At 37.6% G+C, this 17,699-nt stretch overlaps 1 protein-coding gene across 6 annotated transcripts; it reads right to left on the minus strand.

Moving 5' to 3' along the window:
• Window positions 1-162: 162 nt before the first annotated feature.
• Window positions 163-16,978, minus strand: LOC111397039 (E3 ubiquitin-protein ligase At3g02290-like). Of its 6 annotated transcripts, none has more exons than XM_023023721.1 (7): window positions 16,827-16,978; window positions 15,718-15,847; window positions 12,810-12,882; window positions 12,521-12,730; window positions 11,552-11,969; window positions 10,972-11,081; window positions 163-537 (listed from the first exon to the last, which is right to left on the minus strand). In XM_023023721.1, exons 4-7 carry the CDS (start codon window positions 12,635-12,637, stop codon window positions 511-513), a joined length of 672 nt encoding a protein of 223 aa, XP_022879489.1. In that variant the 5' UTR covers window positions 12,638-12,730; window positions 12,810-12,882; window positions 15,718-15,847; window positions 16,827-16,978; the 3' UTR covers window positions 163-510. The 6 variants fall into 6 exon arrangements, with proteins under 6 accessions (XP_022879489.1, XP_022879487.1, XP_022879488.1 ...); XM_023023719.1 differs by having other exon boundaries at window positions 15,679-15,847; XM_023023720.1 differs by lacking the exon at window positions 15,718-15,847.
• Between the last annotated feature and the right edge of the window lie 721 nt (window positions 16,979-17,699).

The following is a 17,699-nucleotide window of genomic DNA, read 5'->3' on the forward strand; positions in this document are numbered from 1 at the left end:
TAAAAAAAAAAAAAAAAAAAAAAAAAGGAAGAAGAAGAAGAAGTCACCTTGGTGATTTAACCAAAAAATAAATAAATAAAAGTTGAGAGTATCAAGTTAGAGAAGGGAAGTGCTTAGCTAAAATAAAACTTGCTTATGACAACAGTGATTTTTACCTAGATATGAAAGATATATAACTACAATTTCCCACCTCATCACAAGCTAATTTAGTACAATTTTTTACAGTTCGCAAAATAAGTTGTCAATACAATGGATGTAACCATCCAGCTGGTTAAACTTGGGCTAAAAACTCTTTCCTTGTAAGATATACAATAATTACACAAAAAGAAAGCAGTTGGAAAGAAAAAATAAAACGTATTCAGACATGGTTATGCTGGACAATATCACTATACAAGGCACTTTTAACATGGAGTATTCACAGTGACTTTAAACTTCCAGATTCCGATTTGTTATTTCTCTTGCTGTTTGTTGTTTTTTCACCCACAAGTAAAAGGCTGGGGAGAGAGAAGATCAAGGCGTCTCATCAAATGCCATCACCTACAAATGCAAGAAAACAAATATCCAAAATATGGTTGACGATTACCATTTTTCTTTCACAATCAAACCAGGCTTGCATATAATCTCATAATTAGATACATCAGAGACCATTTATAGATACATAACAACATGATAAGGAACAATCTGGTAAAAATTTTAGGCCTTGTATATGTCAGATGATCTTTATCATAGTTCGACTGTAACTATACTTACTCTCACTGTTCCAAGAACCATAGTTTGATTGCAACTGTCCTCTCATCGTGTCAACTCTTCAACAAGACTTTCCAATTTCAAAAAGAACAAGTCATATTGGACGTCTTACAACAATATAACTCCTTACTCAACATGTTCCAAGTATGTTGTATACTACCATTATTTCAGATAATTTTCGAGTTTGTGTGCGAAGTCAAGTATGTCTTCATGTCTATGTTTCTTAGTTATTCCTAAAACTGCATTTAAATTTTGTATTAGTAAAGAGTCTAACTCTGGAGAGGGAGGGGGTGGAAGGCTAAATAGAGACCATAACAGTAAATGATGCTTGCATAATTGCATTTCATGAATATTGTGTGACGTTCAACAGTTCTTTTGCTGAGGTTAGGGCAGTGAATCAAGGATTACAAATATGTGGATAGCATAACTTTCAATATCTATTGGTGGAATTAGACTCCCTAACTGTGAATAACCTTGTTAAAAATAAAATAATAATAATAATAATAATAAAAAGCAGAAGCTGATGGGTCATGGGATGTTCTGTATTTACTTGAAGAGATTTACAGATTCGCAAGAAAATTGGAGAAACTGTCACTTATATTAGCAGAGAGGTATTGCAGCTGCAGTCTGAATGGCTAATGAAGGATTCATGTACTGTAAGGATTTGGAAGATGTCATGGAAATACCTTCCTTGCGCATGGAGGAAAAAACTAGCGAGATGTGCTTTACAATAAAGAGCGAGAGTCCATATTCCGATGGCATTTAAGATTGGCAATGCGGTAAATGATTGCTGGATTTGGTTCAAGGTAATGCCTGATGGCATTCTATGTGTGCTTTGGTGTGTGTACTCTAGGTTTGAGCTAATATACTGCTTTGCTGTATAAAGAATGATAGGTAGCCTACACATCTAGCATAGATAATGAACATGCTTATAACTAAATTTAATTTATATATAATGTAAGTGTACATATAGTTCATAACTATAGCTAGCCTTGTATAAAAATTTTATGTGTTGCATTATCATTTAGTATATGCAAATGCAAATATAAGTGTATGTATAGTGCATATATATAGCCAGCCTAGTGTAAAATTTAAGTGTTGCATTTTCTAGATAGCATGTATAGCTTGTTGTTAAGGGATTTTGCTTCGTGCCTGTCGTGTGCCTTTTATTGTGGTCTATGCTGTTAAGAGTCCTCTTGAGCCAGTCCAACCTTCTAATAGACTGATCTTCCATAGTAGAAGTACTACTTCCAAGTTCATATTTCCTGTAATGATCTTATGTAATGGGAGTAGATCTCCCATATTTTGATTTTCTGCAAAATTCTCTCTCCTCTCATTTGTACTTCAGGAAGTAAGGTTGGCATGTCCGCCTCCTTGTACTAATTTTTTGATCAATAGACGAAGTAGGTAAATGCCAAACCCCTCACCTAGGCACGGTAGGATTTTTTATTTAAAAAAAAAAAAAAAAAAAAAAAACTATTTATTTATTTCTTTTGGTCCCCTAGCATCAAAGTGACATAATAATTTATGCTGTGCCCCAATGAGATACAAAGATATGCTCACACACGCACACATAGCAAGAGAGAGAAAGCCTTAGAAAAGAAGCAATCACCATTAGCTTTAAACTATTTTGTGAAGCCTCAAAAGAATAAACCTCTCCCAGGGATTTCAGATTTGATAAGGAATCCAAATTTCTTGAATTGTGCAAATTTTTCATGAGCCAAATAAACCATAGCATAGTAATGCAAGTAAGGTACAAATCCATATACCCAGAAAAGGGTGCGGGGGGTGTCAGCAGGCCAGGTGAATGAGAAGTTGTTATCAGAGAGTAATATCATCCTTCACTAGTCAATCCACCAATTCGAAAGAAGTAATGATATCTAAAATTTACAAATAGAAAGCAGGGTTTGAGAAAACTTGCTAATATACATTTCGCTATTTTTAACAGCTAAGATTGAGAAAAGTTTCTGCGAATAGTAGTTGACTGGGACATTGATGAGGACATCCCAGTTTTAATTATTTTAGTTGGACTTTGGTTATTTTATTTTTATGGACTTGTGTATTGGGCTTGGCCCTACGTTTGCAATATTTTCAGTATTTAACCTATTTTACATTGTTATTTTTCAGTTGATGAATTGATTGAATAATAAAGTGGCTGTAGCCCCGTTTTTCCTTCCTTCTTCCCTCTCTCTGTGTTCTCCTCTCGATTTCCCCTTCTCTTCTCCTCCCTTCTCCTTCTTCTTTCTTTCTTTGTTATTCGTTCTACATCAAATTGGTATCAGAGCTAAAACCTGGTTTCTTTCGTTAAGGTGCTGCTTAAAATTGCTTACTGGAGCATATACTGAAAACCTAATCAAATATACAGTCCACCCCTGTTGTCGTCTTCACCTATTACCTATACACTGACCAAATCCCCAGCAACCATCTGCTACAATTCGTCACGGCTACTGCAAAATCCAAAACCATCATCACCAGAAACTACCACCAACCGTCAAGGCCACAACCTTCCGCCCAAATTACAAATTCCGACCCCAAATCAACAATTACTCTCGCTGCCTCTTCAAACTCAAAACGTCTGCTGCACGACAATTACACCTGTGACCATCACCTCCCCAACTCACGCACTGAAATTGCAATCAACTGCCGGCTGTTCCAGTAATGGCCGTCCAAGCCCAACTGCCGAAAACAATAATATCGTAACGCGACACCCACACCCGCAGTCGACCAACATATTACCTTCATCCAAAACCAAAAACGGAACCATCTCTCTGACTACGGATTCGGACTTCTACTAGTAAGCCGGCGCCCCACATCGTTGAGACGCTCCTCGTCGGCCAGCTCCCAGACGCCGACTTCCACAGCTTTCACTTGGGTTGGTTTATGAGTTATTGGTTTGGGCTTGATTGGGTTATTAGTTGATCAGGTTGGTTTATTGGTTATCAATTGGGTTTGGGCTTAATTTCAATCGGGCTTGTTTATTTGTATTACTTGGGTTTGGACTTGACTTCAATTGGGTTGGATTTATTAGTCATTGCTTGGGTCTGGGCTTGATTGAGATTTTGAGTGTAGTTTAGGCCCAAATTTGTGAAATGAGCTCATTTATTATTTTGTTGTTCTAATTTTGTATGATTTAAAAAATAAAAAATAAAAACGTAAAAAAAGGAAGAGTAAAAATAAAAAATAAAAAATCTTAAATTTTGAGAATTTCATGACATTCTTTTATAGGTACATTATTTCCTCGACGAACATGGAATTTTCTATCTTGGCATCTCAGTGCTTAACAGATCAGAAAGTGGAGGCATTCGACGCTAGGACGACTCAGGCCAACTAAACTCAGGGAGCCTCTGCTTTTATCTATTTTTAGTGACACTATTACTGTATTTTAGAATTGCATCAATTAATTCTTTGTGTTGCTACTATTTTGATAATTTTAGCCTTAAATCTATTGGATTAAAATTCACGAACCGACCCATTGTTCACTCATTTACCCCACGTGACTAGACCTAGCATTCGTACCTTTGATTTTTTATTTTATTGGCATTAGTAGTATTAACTTGCGATCCGGCCATACGTAATCCCTACAATAAAATAAAATAACAATAATAACAATAGATAAATTTCGGTCACTATTTTCCCTACTGGCACTCGTTGGTTGTTAATCTCAGTAGGCACTTCACCTAGTTTGTGTTACCGTGTATGCAATTGCGTAATGGTCGCGTTACTGCCTCTAGCTCTAGTACCCTTGTCATGGACCCTTCCCACATTGAAGCTATCACCCGACAGTTGGCACAATTACAAAATCAATTAACGGCTGTCCAAACTGAGTTAGCCGCTACTCGTGAGGAGAATAGAGCCCTAACCGCTAGGGTAAACTCTTTTGACCCAACCCAATCCTCAACTGAGGCTGAAAATTCTGACGCTTCCATTAATAGACCACATCGTCGTCCTCAAGGTGGTTGATACCATGCTAGACATGATCGTAGGGAAGGAAATCAAGCTCGTGGACGCGAACGGGAATATCACCGTCATGGTACACTATCTCCCCCTCGCCATGAGGAGCGCCTCTTTCGAAATATTAAGTTAGATGCCCCTACATTTGATGGTTGTCTAGATCCTAGTGTATTCAATCAATGGGTTAGAGATATGGATGGCTTCTTTGCCTGGTATGGGGCCCCTGAAGATCGGAGGGTACAATTTGCCAGTTTGAAATTAACTGGCACAGCTCAACTGTTTTGGGAAAGTGTTGAGGACCTCCTAGAGAGGCGCCATGCTCCCCCTGTTGAGAACTGGGATGAAATGAAGCGTCGCCTTGAAGAAAAATATTTACCTCAATCTTACAGGGGCAACTTGCTGGATCAATGGAACGCACTTATGCAAGGAAGTCGACCTGTAACCGAATATGTTGCTCAGTTTGACGAGTTTCGAATGAGATGTCAGGTCCTTGAGAATGAAGTCATGACTTTGAGTAGGTTTAGGCAAGGCCTACGGGATGATCTTAGACGTGAGCTTGTTCTTAGAGGTGTCACCACTCTTGACCATGCCTACTCTTTCGTTTGGGATTACGAGTTAATGACTAGGACACCGTATAGAAGTCGTAGTGACTCCCGCACTGCAACCTCTTCTGCATCCACTCCATCCCCTAAATCTATTTTAGGACCTCCTCCTTCTAATACTACCCCTACATCGAATAGTAAAGGTAGAGGTTCTAAGGTTTCAAGAACGTCCTCTCGTTTACAATGCTTCAACTGTAAGGGTTTTTGTAACATTGTTTCTAAGTGTCCTAACCGAGCCCTAGCTTTGGAAGAGCATGAAGGTATAGTTGACGAGCCACTAGAGGATCAGGTTTATGAGCCTAAGTTAGAAGAGTTTAATGACTTGGAGGATGGTGAAGATACCTTCTTGGGTTGTATTCAGGCTAGTCCCCTTCTCCCACATACGCCTAGAGTCGGTGTTGTTCGTTGAACTCTTACCCAGCCTAGGGATACTGATGGTTGGCGCCGTCATGCCATCTTCCACACTTACATCAAGATTAACAAGGGCTGTAAAGTTATCGTGGATAGTGGCAGCTGCATTAATGCGGTTTCGATGGCTACTGTATCCCATCTAGGGTTGAAGTCTGTTGCTCACCCTCAGCCATACAGCATTTCTTGGGTTGATACCTCCTCCATAGCTGTCAAGGAGCGTTGTTTAGTCCCTATCCAATTTCTAAAGTATAAGGACCATATATGGTGTGACGTCATTTCAATGGACGTCAGGCACATCATCTTGGGACGACCTTGGTTATTTGACCTAGATGTAACCATCTATGGTCGATCCAATTCCTGCTCCTTCGTGTTTAATGGAAAGAAGATTCACTTTAACCCACTGCCTCCGAAGCCTGCTGGCCCACTGGGAACGAAGAAAAGTGTAGAACGAAAGGGATTGCACATCATTAGTCCTACGGAATTTGAGCGTACACTTGTTGGTGACTCAGTTGTGTTCACTTTGATGGTCATGGAGGTCCCATCACACTCCACAATAGAGAGCCCTGTTGAAGTCCTATCGGTCCTCCAAGAGTTTCGAGACGTCTTTCTGGAGGACCTATTGATCATCTACCTCTACTAAGGGATATTCAACATGCCATAGATTTCGTTCCAGGAGCCTCCATCCCAAATTTGCCTCATTATAGGATGAATCCTACCAAGCACGCTGAACTTCAAAGGCAAGTGGATGACCTCCTTCATAAAGGATTCATTCGTGAGAGTTTAAGCCCGTGTGCTGTCCCCGCCCTGTTGACGCTCAAGAAGGATGGTTCTTGGAAGATGTGTGTGGATAGTCGCACGATCAATAGGATTACGGTGAAGTATCGTTTTCCCATTCCTAGACTTGACGAGACGTTAGACATGATGGTTGGTGCCACAATCTTTTCGAAGATTGATCTGAAGAGTGGATACCATCAGATTCAAATTCGCCCAGGTGATGAGTGGAAGACCGCGTTTAAAACGAAAGATGGTCTTTATGAAGGGTTGGTCATGCCTTTTGGGCTAAGTAATGCACCAAGTACCTTTATGCGAGTAATGACACAAACTCTCCGACCTTTCGTGGGAAAGTTTCTTGTTGTCTACTTTGATGATATCCTCATCTATAGTAAGTCTAAGGAGCAACACCTTGACCACCTCACACAAGTCTGATCTACCCTTCGTGCAACTAATCTATATGTTAACGTCAAGAAGTGCTCTTTCTTCACCAACACGGTCGTTTTTCTGGGGTTCATTGTCTCTTCGATAGGGGTATCCGCTAACCCTGCTAAGGTTCAGGCGATTATTAACTGGCCTGAGCCTAAAGTTATTCATGACGTTAGAAGCTTTCACGGTTTAGCTACATTTTACCGTTGCTTTATTAAGGGGTTTAGCACTATCATGGCGCCTATTACGGAGTGCATGAAGAAATGAGAGTTTCATTAGACACAAAAGGCGGCTAAGACCTTTGAGTTAGTCAAGAAACGAATGACGGAGGCCCCTGTCATGCGTCTTCCCGATTTTTCCAAAGTTTTTGAAGTTGAATGTGACGCCTCCGGGGTAGGTATAGGCGAAGTCTTAAGTCAGGATCGTCACCCTGTTGCCTATTTCAGTGAGGAGTTAAATGAGGCCAAACAGCGATACTCCACTTATGATAAGGAACTGTATGCAGTGGTACAGGCTTTGCGCTATTGGCGCCACTATTTGTTACCCCAGGAATTTGTCCTTTATTCAGATCACGAGGCCCTCCGTTAACTCAACTCCCAAAAAAGATTAAGTTCTAGGCATGGTCGTTGGGTTGAATATTTGCAGACCTATTCATTCGTTTTAAAACATAAGAAGGGCATAGAGAACCAAGCAGCTGATGCGTTAAGTCGTCGTATCTCCCTTTTGTCGATCATGAGTGTCAAGGTCATCGTTTTGAAAGACTTAAGGAGGATTACGGGGCGTGTCCCGATTTTAAAGATATCTTTCTCGATTTACAAAGAGGACAATCAAGCGCCACAGATGGCTTCCGACTTAAGGAGGCTTATCTCTTTAGAGCCAATAAATTGTGCATCCCTCGAACTTTAGTGCGAGATTTCATCGTGTGGGAAATTCATGCGGGTGGGTTAGCCGGTCATTTTGAACGTGATAAGACCATAGAGGAAGTTGAACGTCAATTCTATTGGCCTAGCTTGAAGAAAGACGTGGTTAAGATCGTTAGTACTTGTAACACTTGTCAATTGAATAAGCAGAAGAAGCAGAACATAGGTCTATACTCCCCTCTCCCTGTCCCTAATTGTCCTTGACAAGATGTTAGTATGGATTTTGTGTTAGGACTTCCACGCACCCCAAAGAAGCATGACTCCATTTTTGTGGTTGTCGATCGCTTCTCAAAGATGGCTCATTTTATCCCCTGTAGCAAAACGTCAGATGCGTCCAAGGTTGCCCTGTTATTCTTTAATGAAATTGTCAAATTGTATAGGCTTCCCAAGACCATCGTGTCTGATAGGGACGTTCGTTTTACTAGCCATTTTTGGAGAACTTGTGCGCACAAGATGGGTACCAAATTGAAATTTTCTACGACCTACCACCCTCAGACTGACGGTCAAACTGAAGTAGTTAATCGAAGTTTTGGTAACCTATTACGTTGTCTGGTCCGGGAAAACCTTCGAAATTGGGATTTGATCATTCCTGTAGCTCAAATTGCGTACAATAGCTCCATAAATCGTTCACTAAGTATGAGTCCATTTGAAGCCGTTCATGGGTACAAGCCTAGGAAACCGTTAGATCTCATCCCTATGTCCCCACACGCTAGAGTGTCAGTATCAGCCGAAACATTTGCACAACATCTTCGTGACTTGCATATTGAGATCAATAAGCAACTTGAAGCTAGTAATGCAAAATATAAACTCCAAGCTGATTTACACAAACGACATATTGAGTTTAACATTGGGGATTACGTTATGGTTCGCATTAGGCCAGAGCGACGTCTACATGGACCTGCCTCCAAATTGCAAGCTCGTAGTGCTGGTTCTTTTAAAATTTTAAAGCAGGTTGGTCCAAATGCATATATTGTTGACATTCCACCACACCTAGGTTACCACTCTACTTTCAATGTTGAGGACCTTGTAGCTTATAAAGGTCATTTCATTCCCTCAGATGTTCCTCTGTCATCTCCTTGTATGGACCTTGATCCTGATTCTTTGGCCCCTTCTAACCCACTATCATCTCTCACAGCACACAAAGAAAAAATTGATACTATTTTAGATGAAGAAACTGTGTTCACTAATGATGGAGAGATTTAGCACTTCCCTGTTCGTTGGGTTGGTCGACCAGATTGTGACTGTGCATGGATCACCAGGGAGACACTACAGCAATTGAATCCAGATTTATTAGAATTTTATCGGAGTCAGCAGGATCTTCATTGGCCCAAATCGCCTCTCGTTCACCCGAGAGGAGTTGGTGAGGACATCAGGTTCAGACCGCCACTGACACATTTCTACAGACGCCGGAAGAAGCTTGCCCAGCCACTCAGCCTATGGTTAGGAGATTGACGGATGCCTATGGTGATATAGCCACTCGACAGGGTCGAGTTTTCTCTCCCACCCCGGGAGAATTGATGAGGACATCCCAGTTTTAATTATTTTAGTTGGACTTAGGTTATTTTATTTTTATGTTCTTGTGTATTGGGCTTGGCCCTAGGTTTGCAGTATTTTCAGTATTTAAATCTATTTTACATTGTTATTTTTCAGTTGATAAATTGATTGAATAATAAAGTGGCTGTAGCCCCGTTTTTCCTCCCTTCTTCCCTCTCTCTGTGTTCTCCTCTCGGTTTCCCCTTCGCTTCTCCTCCCTTCTCCTTCTTCTTTCTTTATTTGTTATTCGTTCTATATCAGACATGCTCACAAAGTGAGATTGTGCATTGGCAATGGCACCTTAAAAGGGCTTCCAACATAGTTTCAGGTGAAGCTTATGTAGCTAACTGTGTGCTCAAGCCCCAAAAATATCCAACTTCACCAGTCGAATCCAATTCAGCATGCAGTCAAAAGGTTTACTTGCCTTAATATAAGTTGGAGTAGTCAAACATAATATAAGATGACAGAAATTTTCATATTTCATAGTTCAAAAATAAATAAAATAACCATGTAACTTTTTTTCAATTTCCAGAACTTCATCTGATAAGTACAATATATCTCAAGGAAATTTATCCTTATAAGCCAAATTCAGTTTTTGCTGCTGAGCCACAGCACCATCTGAACACATCAAACAAATTCTTCTGAAAATATATAGCAGCAGTTACTCTTTCCATCTAAATGCTAGAATCTTACCCTCTCGGTTCAGTTTTTACTACGCTCCTAGTTTCTTAAATTTCTAGCAGAATTTCCAGGTAGTTTTCCACATTCAAATATGCTTATTTGGATGCCGCATTATCTTCGGAAACAAATCCTCCTCCTAAACTTCTAGTCCCACCTATAAACAATAGCTCTGCATCTTACATTTTCTTTGACAGTAAGGTATGATAATATTTTGAATTGTTGTCATTTCTTGGAGAAATAGAACATATTGAACACATAACACGGGGAAGTAGTGAGTCAATTGTGTTTTGACCAACAAAGAAATTCCTTAGGAAACACGGATATGTTGCCAATCTCATAAGAACTCAAACAACAAAAGAAAAAGGAAGCGCTTAAGCACCCACCAAAACTTAGAGACTAAAATTAGCAAGAATGATTATATTTATACAAAATAAGACTAATATATATCATACCAGTAAAAGGCAATAAGTGAATATCAAAACCAAGCTATAGGTAATGGCTGTTTGTGTAGAAATACAATTTTTTCCTCAAGGTTAGCCTAACCCATTTGAAATGAGTCAAGACTTGTTGACTGTTTAAGAAGTTTGATAACACAAGCTCTATCCAGACACTGAATGTAAAATAGTATATGAATTGCTAAAAGATACAATTAATTAGGAAAAGGTTGTGCATGTGCCAGCTTGTGAAGACAGAGAGTCAAGAGGGAGGGAGGGAGAGCACAACAACAAAAGCAATTAGACACAGAGGCTTTGTTCTTTTTCTTCTTTGTTTAGGGGGGAAAAAATAAGGGAATTGGGTTGAAAAGACACCTTTTTCTACTGAAAGTGTGAGGTATATAGGATAAATTCCACATTACCAAAATCAAGCATGCAAATGAATGCATTTAATGTTAGAAAAAAACTAGTACATAGGAAGGTGAGACATACCTTGCCACAAACTGGACAGTTATCACTTCTTTCCATCCACTCATATATACAACCAAGGTGGAAATGGTGAGAACATTTTGTCATAATCTTTGGGTTTTCTGTAGTATACTCTGAAAAAACAGATGATCAAACCATAAGAAAACCAGAATCTTCAGATGCCATAAGTAGCTATCAAGTCAAACCAACAAGTACAGGAAAGAAGCAGAGGAAATCCCAGTTCTTAAAAAATTCCATGTTTCAGAATTGCAGCACTCTTTAGCAATGCTGCCATGCCAGCATTCTCTTGTTTTAATGCTTTTGCCCCAAATTAGAGAAAAGATAAATTTGGTTTTAGCTATGAAAAATGAAAGAAGTTTCGTTTTGGCAATCTACAAATTAACTGAAGGAAACTGAAATCTGTATGAGCAATGATATCAGATAGGAACAAGAGAACCATCGTAATGCTCTGTTACATGCAGATTATGTCTCAGGGTTTGTTGCAACTTGCAAACAGTTACGTACTAAAAAATATAGTAAATAATGACCCTACTACAATAATTGCCACAAAAACACTATAAAACTAAAATTTCCATATTCTTACCTTCAAGACATGTGGGGCAGACATCTTCATCTTCTGAAGAAGTATAAACATGATCAAAACCTGTCTTCGGTTTAGCTGTTGAGAGCTTCAGTGAATATTTTGAATTGTACTCCTTAGATCCTTCTTCATTCCATTTTTTTGTGTTCTTCAAAGATATAGACTCTTCATCAACTTCACTTCTTCTCAATGGTTCAGTCTCTTCGTGCGAATGACTTGAGCCTTTCTCCCTCCTTGAGACCAGTCCATCGCGCTGCAAGCCGAAATATCTTGGATCTGCATCATAAGGCAGAGGCCTTGGAGGTGAGAAGTACATATCATCTAGAGAGTTATCAAGTGATGAAGCCAAATTCAAAGATGCTGTCCCCTGAGTGGAAGACGCAATGCCATGTTCTTCTTCTCTGCGAAACAATGATGTATACTGCAAAATGCAAGAGTGATATATCATTTTAAACCAACTGGAATGATTCCAAGCCAAGCTTCAGTAGAGTTTGGATTATTATGACACGGGAGATCCCTAGGAGCATTTCAGTAGATCATGGTACTGGATCAATTACCATTTCATTTAGGATACATTAGCATTTGACGAAACTCTAACTCTGACTCTAAAAGTACTTAATTGATTCAAAAAACCATAAATCCATAAAGTAAATTGGATAATTAATCCATCACTACCAGCCTAACAAATAATATAGTGGTAACTGGTACCATAACCTGGTAAGTTTGAATAGGCATATGCCAAAAGTTTTGAATTTCCCTGATCAAATAACCATTTGATACATCGACGTGCTTGTAGGGAAACATGCCAACCTAGATGACTGATTTAAACAAGTGAAGATTAAATGGATTTGAAGGCCACAAGCTCATGCTGCACAGCAATAGTGCACATGCCTGAAAGAAAGGCCTTGTGCTGTACAAATCCAATTTGAATTATCTCTAACTTCATTAGACAAGAAAGAACGTAAAGCTTACCACAGCCAAGAAGTTATGAACAAAGCAACGGAGGCATATACAGTTCCGACAAAGTGAGCTGTTCGGATTAGTTAAATTTTCGCATTCATCTCGCAAACAGCAACAAACACCACCCATTAATACCAGCTCCAATCTAATTTAATATGTCAAAAACCTTCCACTATCCCAATAGTTTCCAGATGTGACAATAGGAACATTAAAAATCCAATCCTGAGGCACGGAAACAAATTAATGATAACGAGAGAGGATTCAAGCTCGCAGAACTTAATGCTGTTTTACGAACCCGCACCTCTCACTCACTCTCTCCCAAGTGCCCTTTCCAATATAGTAGACCTTAAACAGCAGATATAATATATATTCACCTGCAAAAGGAAAAAAGGAACACTTGCAGGATCAGAAATGAAAACAAATAAAAAGCGAGCCGCTATTTTCATCCACCATTTTTATATATCTATCCACTTTATTAAAAAAAAAAAAAACACACACACACACACATTTTTTACCATATGTAAATATACTTATAAAACCAAATTAAATTCCACTAATATTTATCCTCATTAAATGCTTTTAGACCTTTTTATATTCTTTTAGATTGCACAATTAACTAAAACCCTAATATTTATAAGGTTTTCCTCAAGTTAGATGTTTGAATGGCCATTGAACTTTGCTATATATCATGGCTTACTTACTCTACTTCAAAACCTTTCCCAATGGCCACTCAACTTTACTTCGTCCAACTCCATTGGCCACCAAATGAAATCCATTGAATTTGCCTACGTGTTTCGAGGTAATCAGATGTAGCATGTTAAATATTAAGTTATTTGCTACATGAACTCCATGTCAGTAGTAGCCAAACACACCTTTGTCTTGATTTACAAATTAAAAAGCAAAATCTCTCACCTCTTACCCAAACACATTTCTCCCTCCCAAAAAAACCCCAAACTGGAGCAGTGCCTTTGAAAATTGAAAATGATAATTCCATCAACACTTGTTGCATAAACATGCTGGCCAAATAAATATTGTAAATCTTTTTTGGTATCATACTTCTAAGCAGGGGCGGACCCAAGATAACGGTTCAGTGGGGGCGAGACAAAAATTATGGGCTAAAATATATATGCAGACATACACTTGTATTGTACGGTGCCTTTGTTGCTTCACACACAACTCACACGGCTGGGGTAGGTTTTGCTATTAGTTTGGAATTGATTGGTAGTTGATTTTCAATTGGATTGTGAAAGTGAAACTAATGAGGACATTTACTTTTTATTTCTTTTTAATTGGACTTTATTTATGTTTTAGATTTTATTTATGTAATTGGGCTTTTGTTGGCCCAAACTCATTCTATTTAGGGTTTTAGTTTTTACTATTTAAACCTAATTGCGATGTAATTTTAGATGAACGGGTTATGTTAACCATTGATGGAGATAATCGGTGCTTCTTTAATTGTTGGGTAGATCAACGTTCTTATTGTGCTTCACATTATACGCAATCATGTGAAGATTTTGGAGATGAGTTGCAGGAGTACTTGTTATTTGAAGTCCAATGTCGGTACTTGATTAAAATGAGGGATCGTCCGCCTTGGTCGGATCATGTTCTTGAGGACAAGTTGCCATTTGCATTATTATCAACTGTGGAGTTCAAATATTTGGTTCTTCAAAAAGATCGTCCACCGTGGTATGAATTCAGACATTGAAGATTGACGGTAGCTCTTTGTCATTTGTTCACTCGACAGAGTCGAGTTTTTCTTCCACCCCGGAAGAATTGATGCGGACATCACTTATATTATTATCGCACCATCAATTATATTATTATCGCACTATTTTACTTTTTCTAGTTATTGGGCTTGTATTATTGGTTTGGCCCAAGCCCATCACTGGTAGGGTTATGCTTTTACTATTTATATGATTTTCAGTTGTAATTTCAGTAGACAATGAATTGATGAATGAAATAATGTTTGGTTAAGTTTTCTCCTCTTCTTCCCTGGCCTTCTTCCTCCCACCCTGTCTCTGTTTCTCCTCCCCGTTTCTTCTTCTTCTCCCCTGGTTTCTCAACTTCTTCCTGACTACTTCTTCTTATTGAAATCCCTCCATCTATCCTACATCAGAAACAATACAAACATTTAGGGGGTGTTTGGGAGTGATTTTTCACCCCAAAAAATTGATTTTTTTTTACCGTTATTTCATTATTCCAACGTAAAGTTTGATTCTTCTCTCACAGGTGGTCTTCACTTTTCTCGTGAAGGTCAAAAAATCAATTCCCAAAATCGCTACCAAGTAGCCAGCATAATCCAGTGGATGATGCCTTTTTTTTTCTTTTTTTTTTTCAAACAAGAGGCCTAACACAAAAGAAAAAGGCCTAAAATAAAAAAATAAAATAAATAGTCTAATCCATTTACTGTGAGGAAATTTACTGTCATCTTCATCTTCCAATTTTCACATTTCCACCTGCGTGCAATCACCTTCAAGCTTCCTCTCTGACTGCAATGCTCTCGGCGCTGACTGTAAATTCAGTGGGTGCAATTGACCCCACTGGTCCCTTAATAGGTCCGCCCCTACGTTTAAGCATTATCATTATCTTTGTATTGTGCTCGAGAGGGATTTTCAAGTATGGCAAAACGGAGAAACATCAGCCGCACTGTTTCTCGACCCAAAATGTGTTGTTAACAATGATGAAACCCCACCATTTAAGTATGTCATCTATGCACAAGCTCTATCATCTGGTATTCTTCCAAGGTAGCATCATTAATGATAGTTTGTAGCATAGATGGTGCAACATTGCTAGTAAATCAAGATTTTCTAGGAGGAAAAGACATGTTTGGGAAAGAGGTGAGAGATTTTGCTTTTTAATTTGTAAATGAAGGCAAAGGCATGTTTGGCTGCTGCTGAAATGGAGTTCACGTGGCAAATAACTTAAAATTTAACATGGAATGTCAGATTATCGTGATTCACCTAGGCAGATTCAATAATGGATTCATCCAGTGGCCAATGGAGTTCGACAGACTAAAGTTGAGTGGCCATTGAGAAAGGTTTTGAAGTAGAATGAGTAAGTCGTGACATATAGCAAAGTTCAATGACCACTCAAACATTTAACTCGTTTTCCCTAATGGTAGCTCCAGCATTAAAATGTAAAAGGACAACACAAATAAGATTCTTACTCACGTCAGACTAGTGTGTAGTAAAAGAAATAGAAACACCAACCACAGAAACTTATAAACTTTCATATCTCCTTTGTGCCGCATGAATGCTTACATATCCTTTCCTGGACATCCCATATGAATGTCCACTTGAGAGAGAGAGAGACTTCATTTCATTATAGTTCACTGAATCACTTATTTCTCAAAAAAGGGAGAAAAAAAAATTGACAAGCATATCATTCGACGTTAGAAATGGAATATAGAATTCAGAAACTACAAAAAAAAAAAACACAATTTTTCATCTTTTTCCCACGTAATTACGCCAGTTAAATCAATTGGAGTATATTCAATTCATTCCAAGCAATCTATTGCAGCTTAAAAAATCAGTATAGTTCAGAGTAAGCCATTATGAGAAAGAAACGGGGATTCAATAAAATTGGAGTGGATTCAATAAGAGTAATGTTGGAATGTAATGGGAATGAACATAGTACTTTTTTAAAATTTTAAAGCTAGATATATAAAAGTGGTATGGATATATATTGTGTAATTGAATGAATTTAATAAGGATAATGTTGAAAATCCCATCTTCAGGAAATTAATGCAAATTGCCATCAATGTACAGAGAAATTTTTTTGATTGAATAGCAAAGTCGGTGAACTAGAATTTATAAAAAAGATTAATAATAAGTAAACCTGGTTCATTCGTCTTCAGATAACACTAATTAATGTAACATCTTTTATTCTTTTCCGTTCATTTCTAGTTAGAGAACTGAAGTAATGAAGACCAAAGATTTTTAGAATAACAAAGGGAAAAAATTAAAATTAAAATTAAAATTATTATTAAAATTCATCAAATTAAAACCAACAATACTAAGAGAGAAATCCAGAAAAAAATTCAAGTCAAAAAATTTCTAATCTTTTCAAACTAACTTTCATAGTTTCTTCAAAATCCAGCAAGGACAATAATTTCTTCAGTCTTGAATATCAACATTTATTATATTAATATCCAGAAAAGGAAAAAAAAATTGATTAATTTATCAAATAAAGAAAACCCATTGCAGATTACACAATTCTAAGACTGATTTCAACCCGCCAACTAAAATAATAGAGGGGGAAGTAAAACAGCATCACTTAGGTAATCAACTAAAAATTAACACATTAAGTATACACTTACAGAATAAAATTCAAAAATGATCAGACACCGAATCCGAGCAATCCAAAGTCAGATGTGTCAAGATTGCATCAAATATATGCAAGAAGAACGAAATATTTGGAATTATTTTACTCGATAAAAAGGTCATGAAAGCGTTATGACATCCGCACGCTTCTCAGTCTCGTGGTGGTTGAAACAGCATTATTGAAAGGGCTACAGGGTGTCCTTAATTCGAATTGTAATAAAATTTAAAAAAAAAATTATAAATTTAATGATTTTCATGAATTCAAATATGTTTCTACCTAATTCTTAAGAATTAAAATTTGATTTTGTTACGTTTATTTTGAAGTTTGAAATTCACCCAAATATCTTAAAATTCCTTTATTAATGAAATACTTATAAATTAAAGAGTTATGGACGACATCTCAATCTTAGTTAATTTTGATAAAATTCATAAAAAAATTTATTGGGAACACATGAATTTACAATGACTTTAAATTCCAAAGCATTCTTTCCAAATTTCACTAATTTAAGGGGTCCAATTTGAATGACTTTTGAAAGGTCAAGTTTTGAAATTAAAAAATACTTTTGGATCTCTTTGGATGGTTGTCTAGAAGAATTCTATGTGATTAAGCCCCATTTAATTCCTATTCTTTGATCACAAAAAATGAAAAATATAACCGTTATCCATCATATCAAATCACCATGTTTGACTTACTATCTCCTGTGTTGGTTTCATACCGACTATATTTTTCATTCTCATTCTTAAAAAAATGATAATCAAATAAGGGACTAAAAGAATTTTTAAAGAAAATTGATTCAAAGTAGTAACTAACTTCTTTGTAAAGCTCTTCCATAGAAAATAAAAACTACTAAACGGCCCTCAATAGACAT

This window comes from Olea europaea, chromosome 7, assembly GCF_002742605.1.
Source record: "Olea europaea var. sylvestris chromosome 7, O_europaea_v1, whole genome shotgun sequence".
NCBI classification, from domain to species: domain Eukaryota; kingdom Viridiplantae; phylum Streptophyta; class Magnoliopsida; order Lamiales; family Oleaceae; genus Olea; species Olea europaea.

Coding starts and splice junctions, on each gene's coding strand:
- LOC111397039 (XM_023023720.1), bottom strand. CDS start 12,637: ATGGGTGGTGTTTGTTGCTGTTTGCGAGATGAATGCGAAAATTTAACT. Junction 11,082..11,551: donor CTGCCCCACATGTCTTGAAG/GTAAGAATATGG, acceptor CTGTTTTTTCAG/AGTATACTACAGAAAACCCA. Junction 538..10,971: donor ACTGTCCAGTTTGTGGCAAG/GTATGTCTCACC, acceptor TTGCATTTGTAG/GTGATGGCATTTGATGAGAC.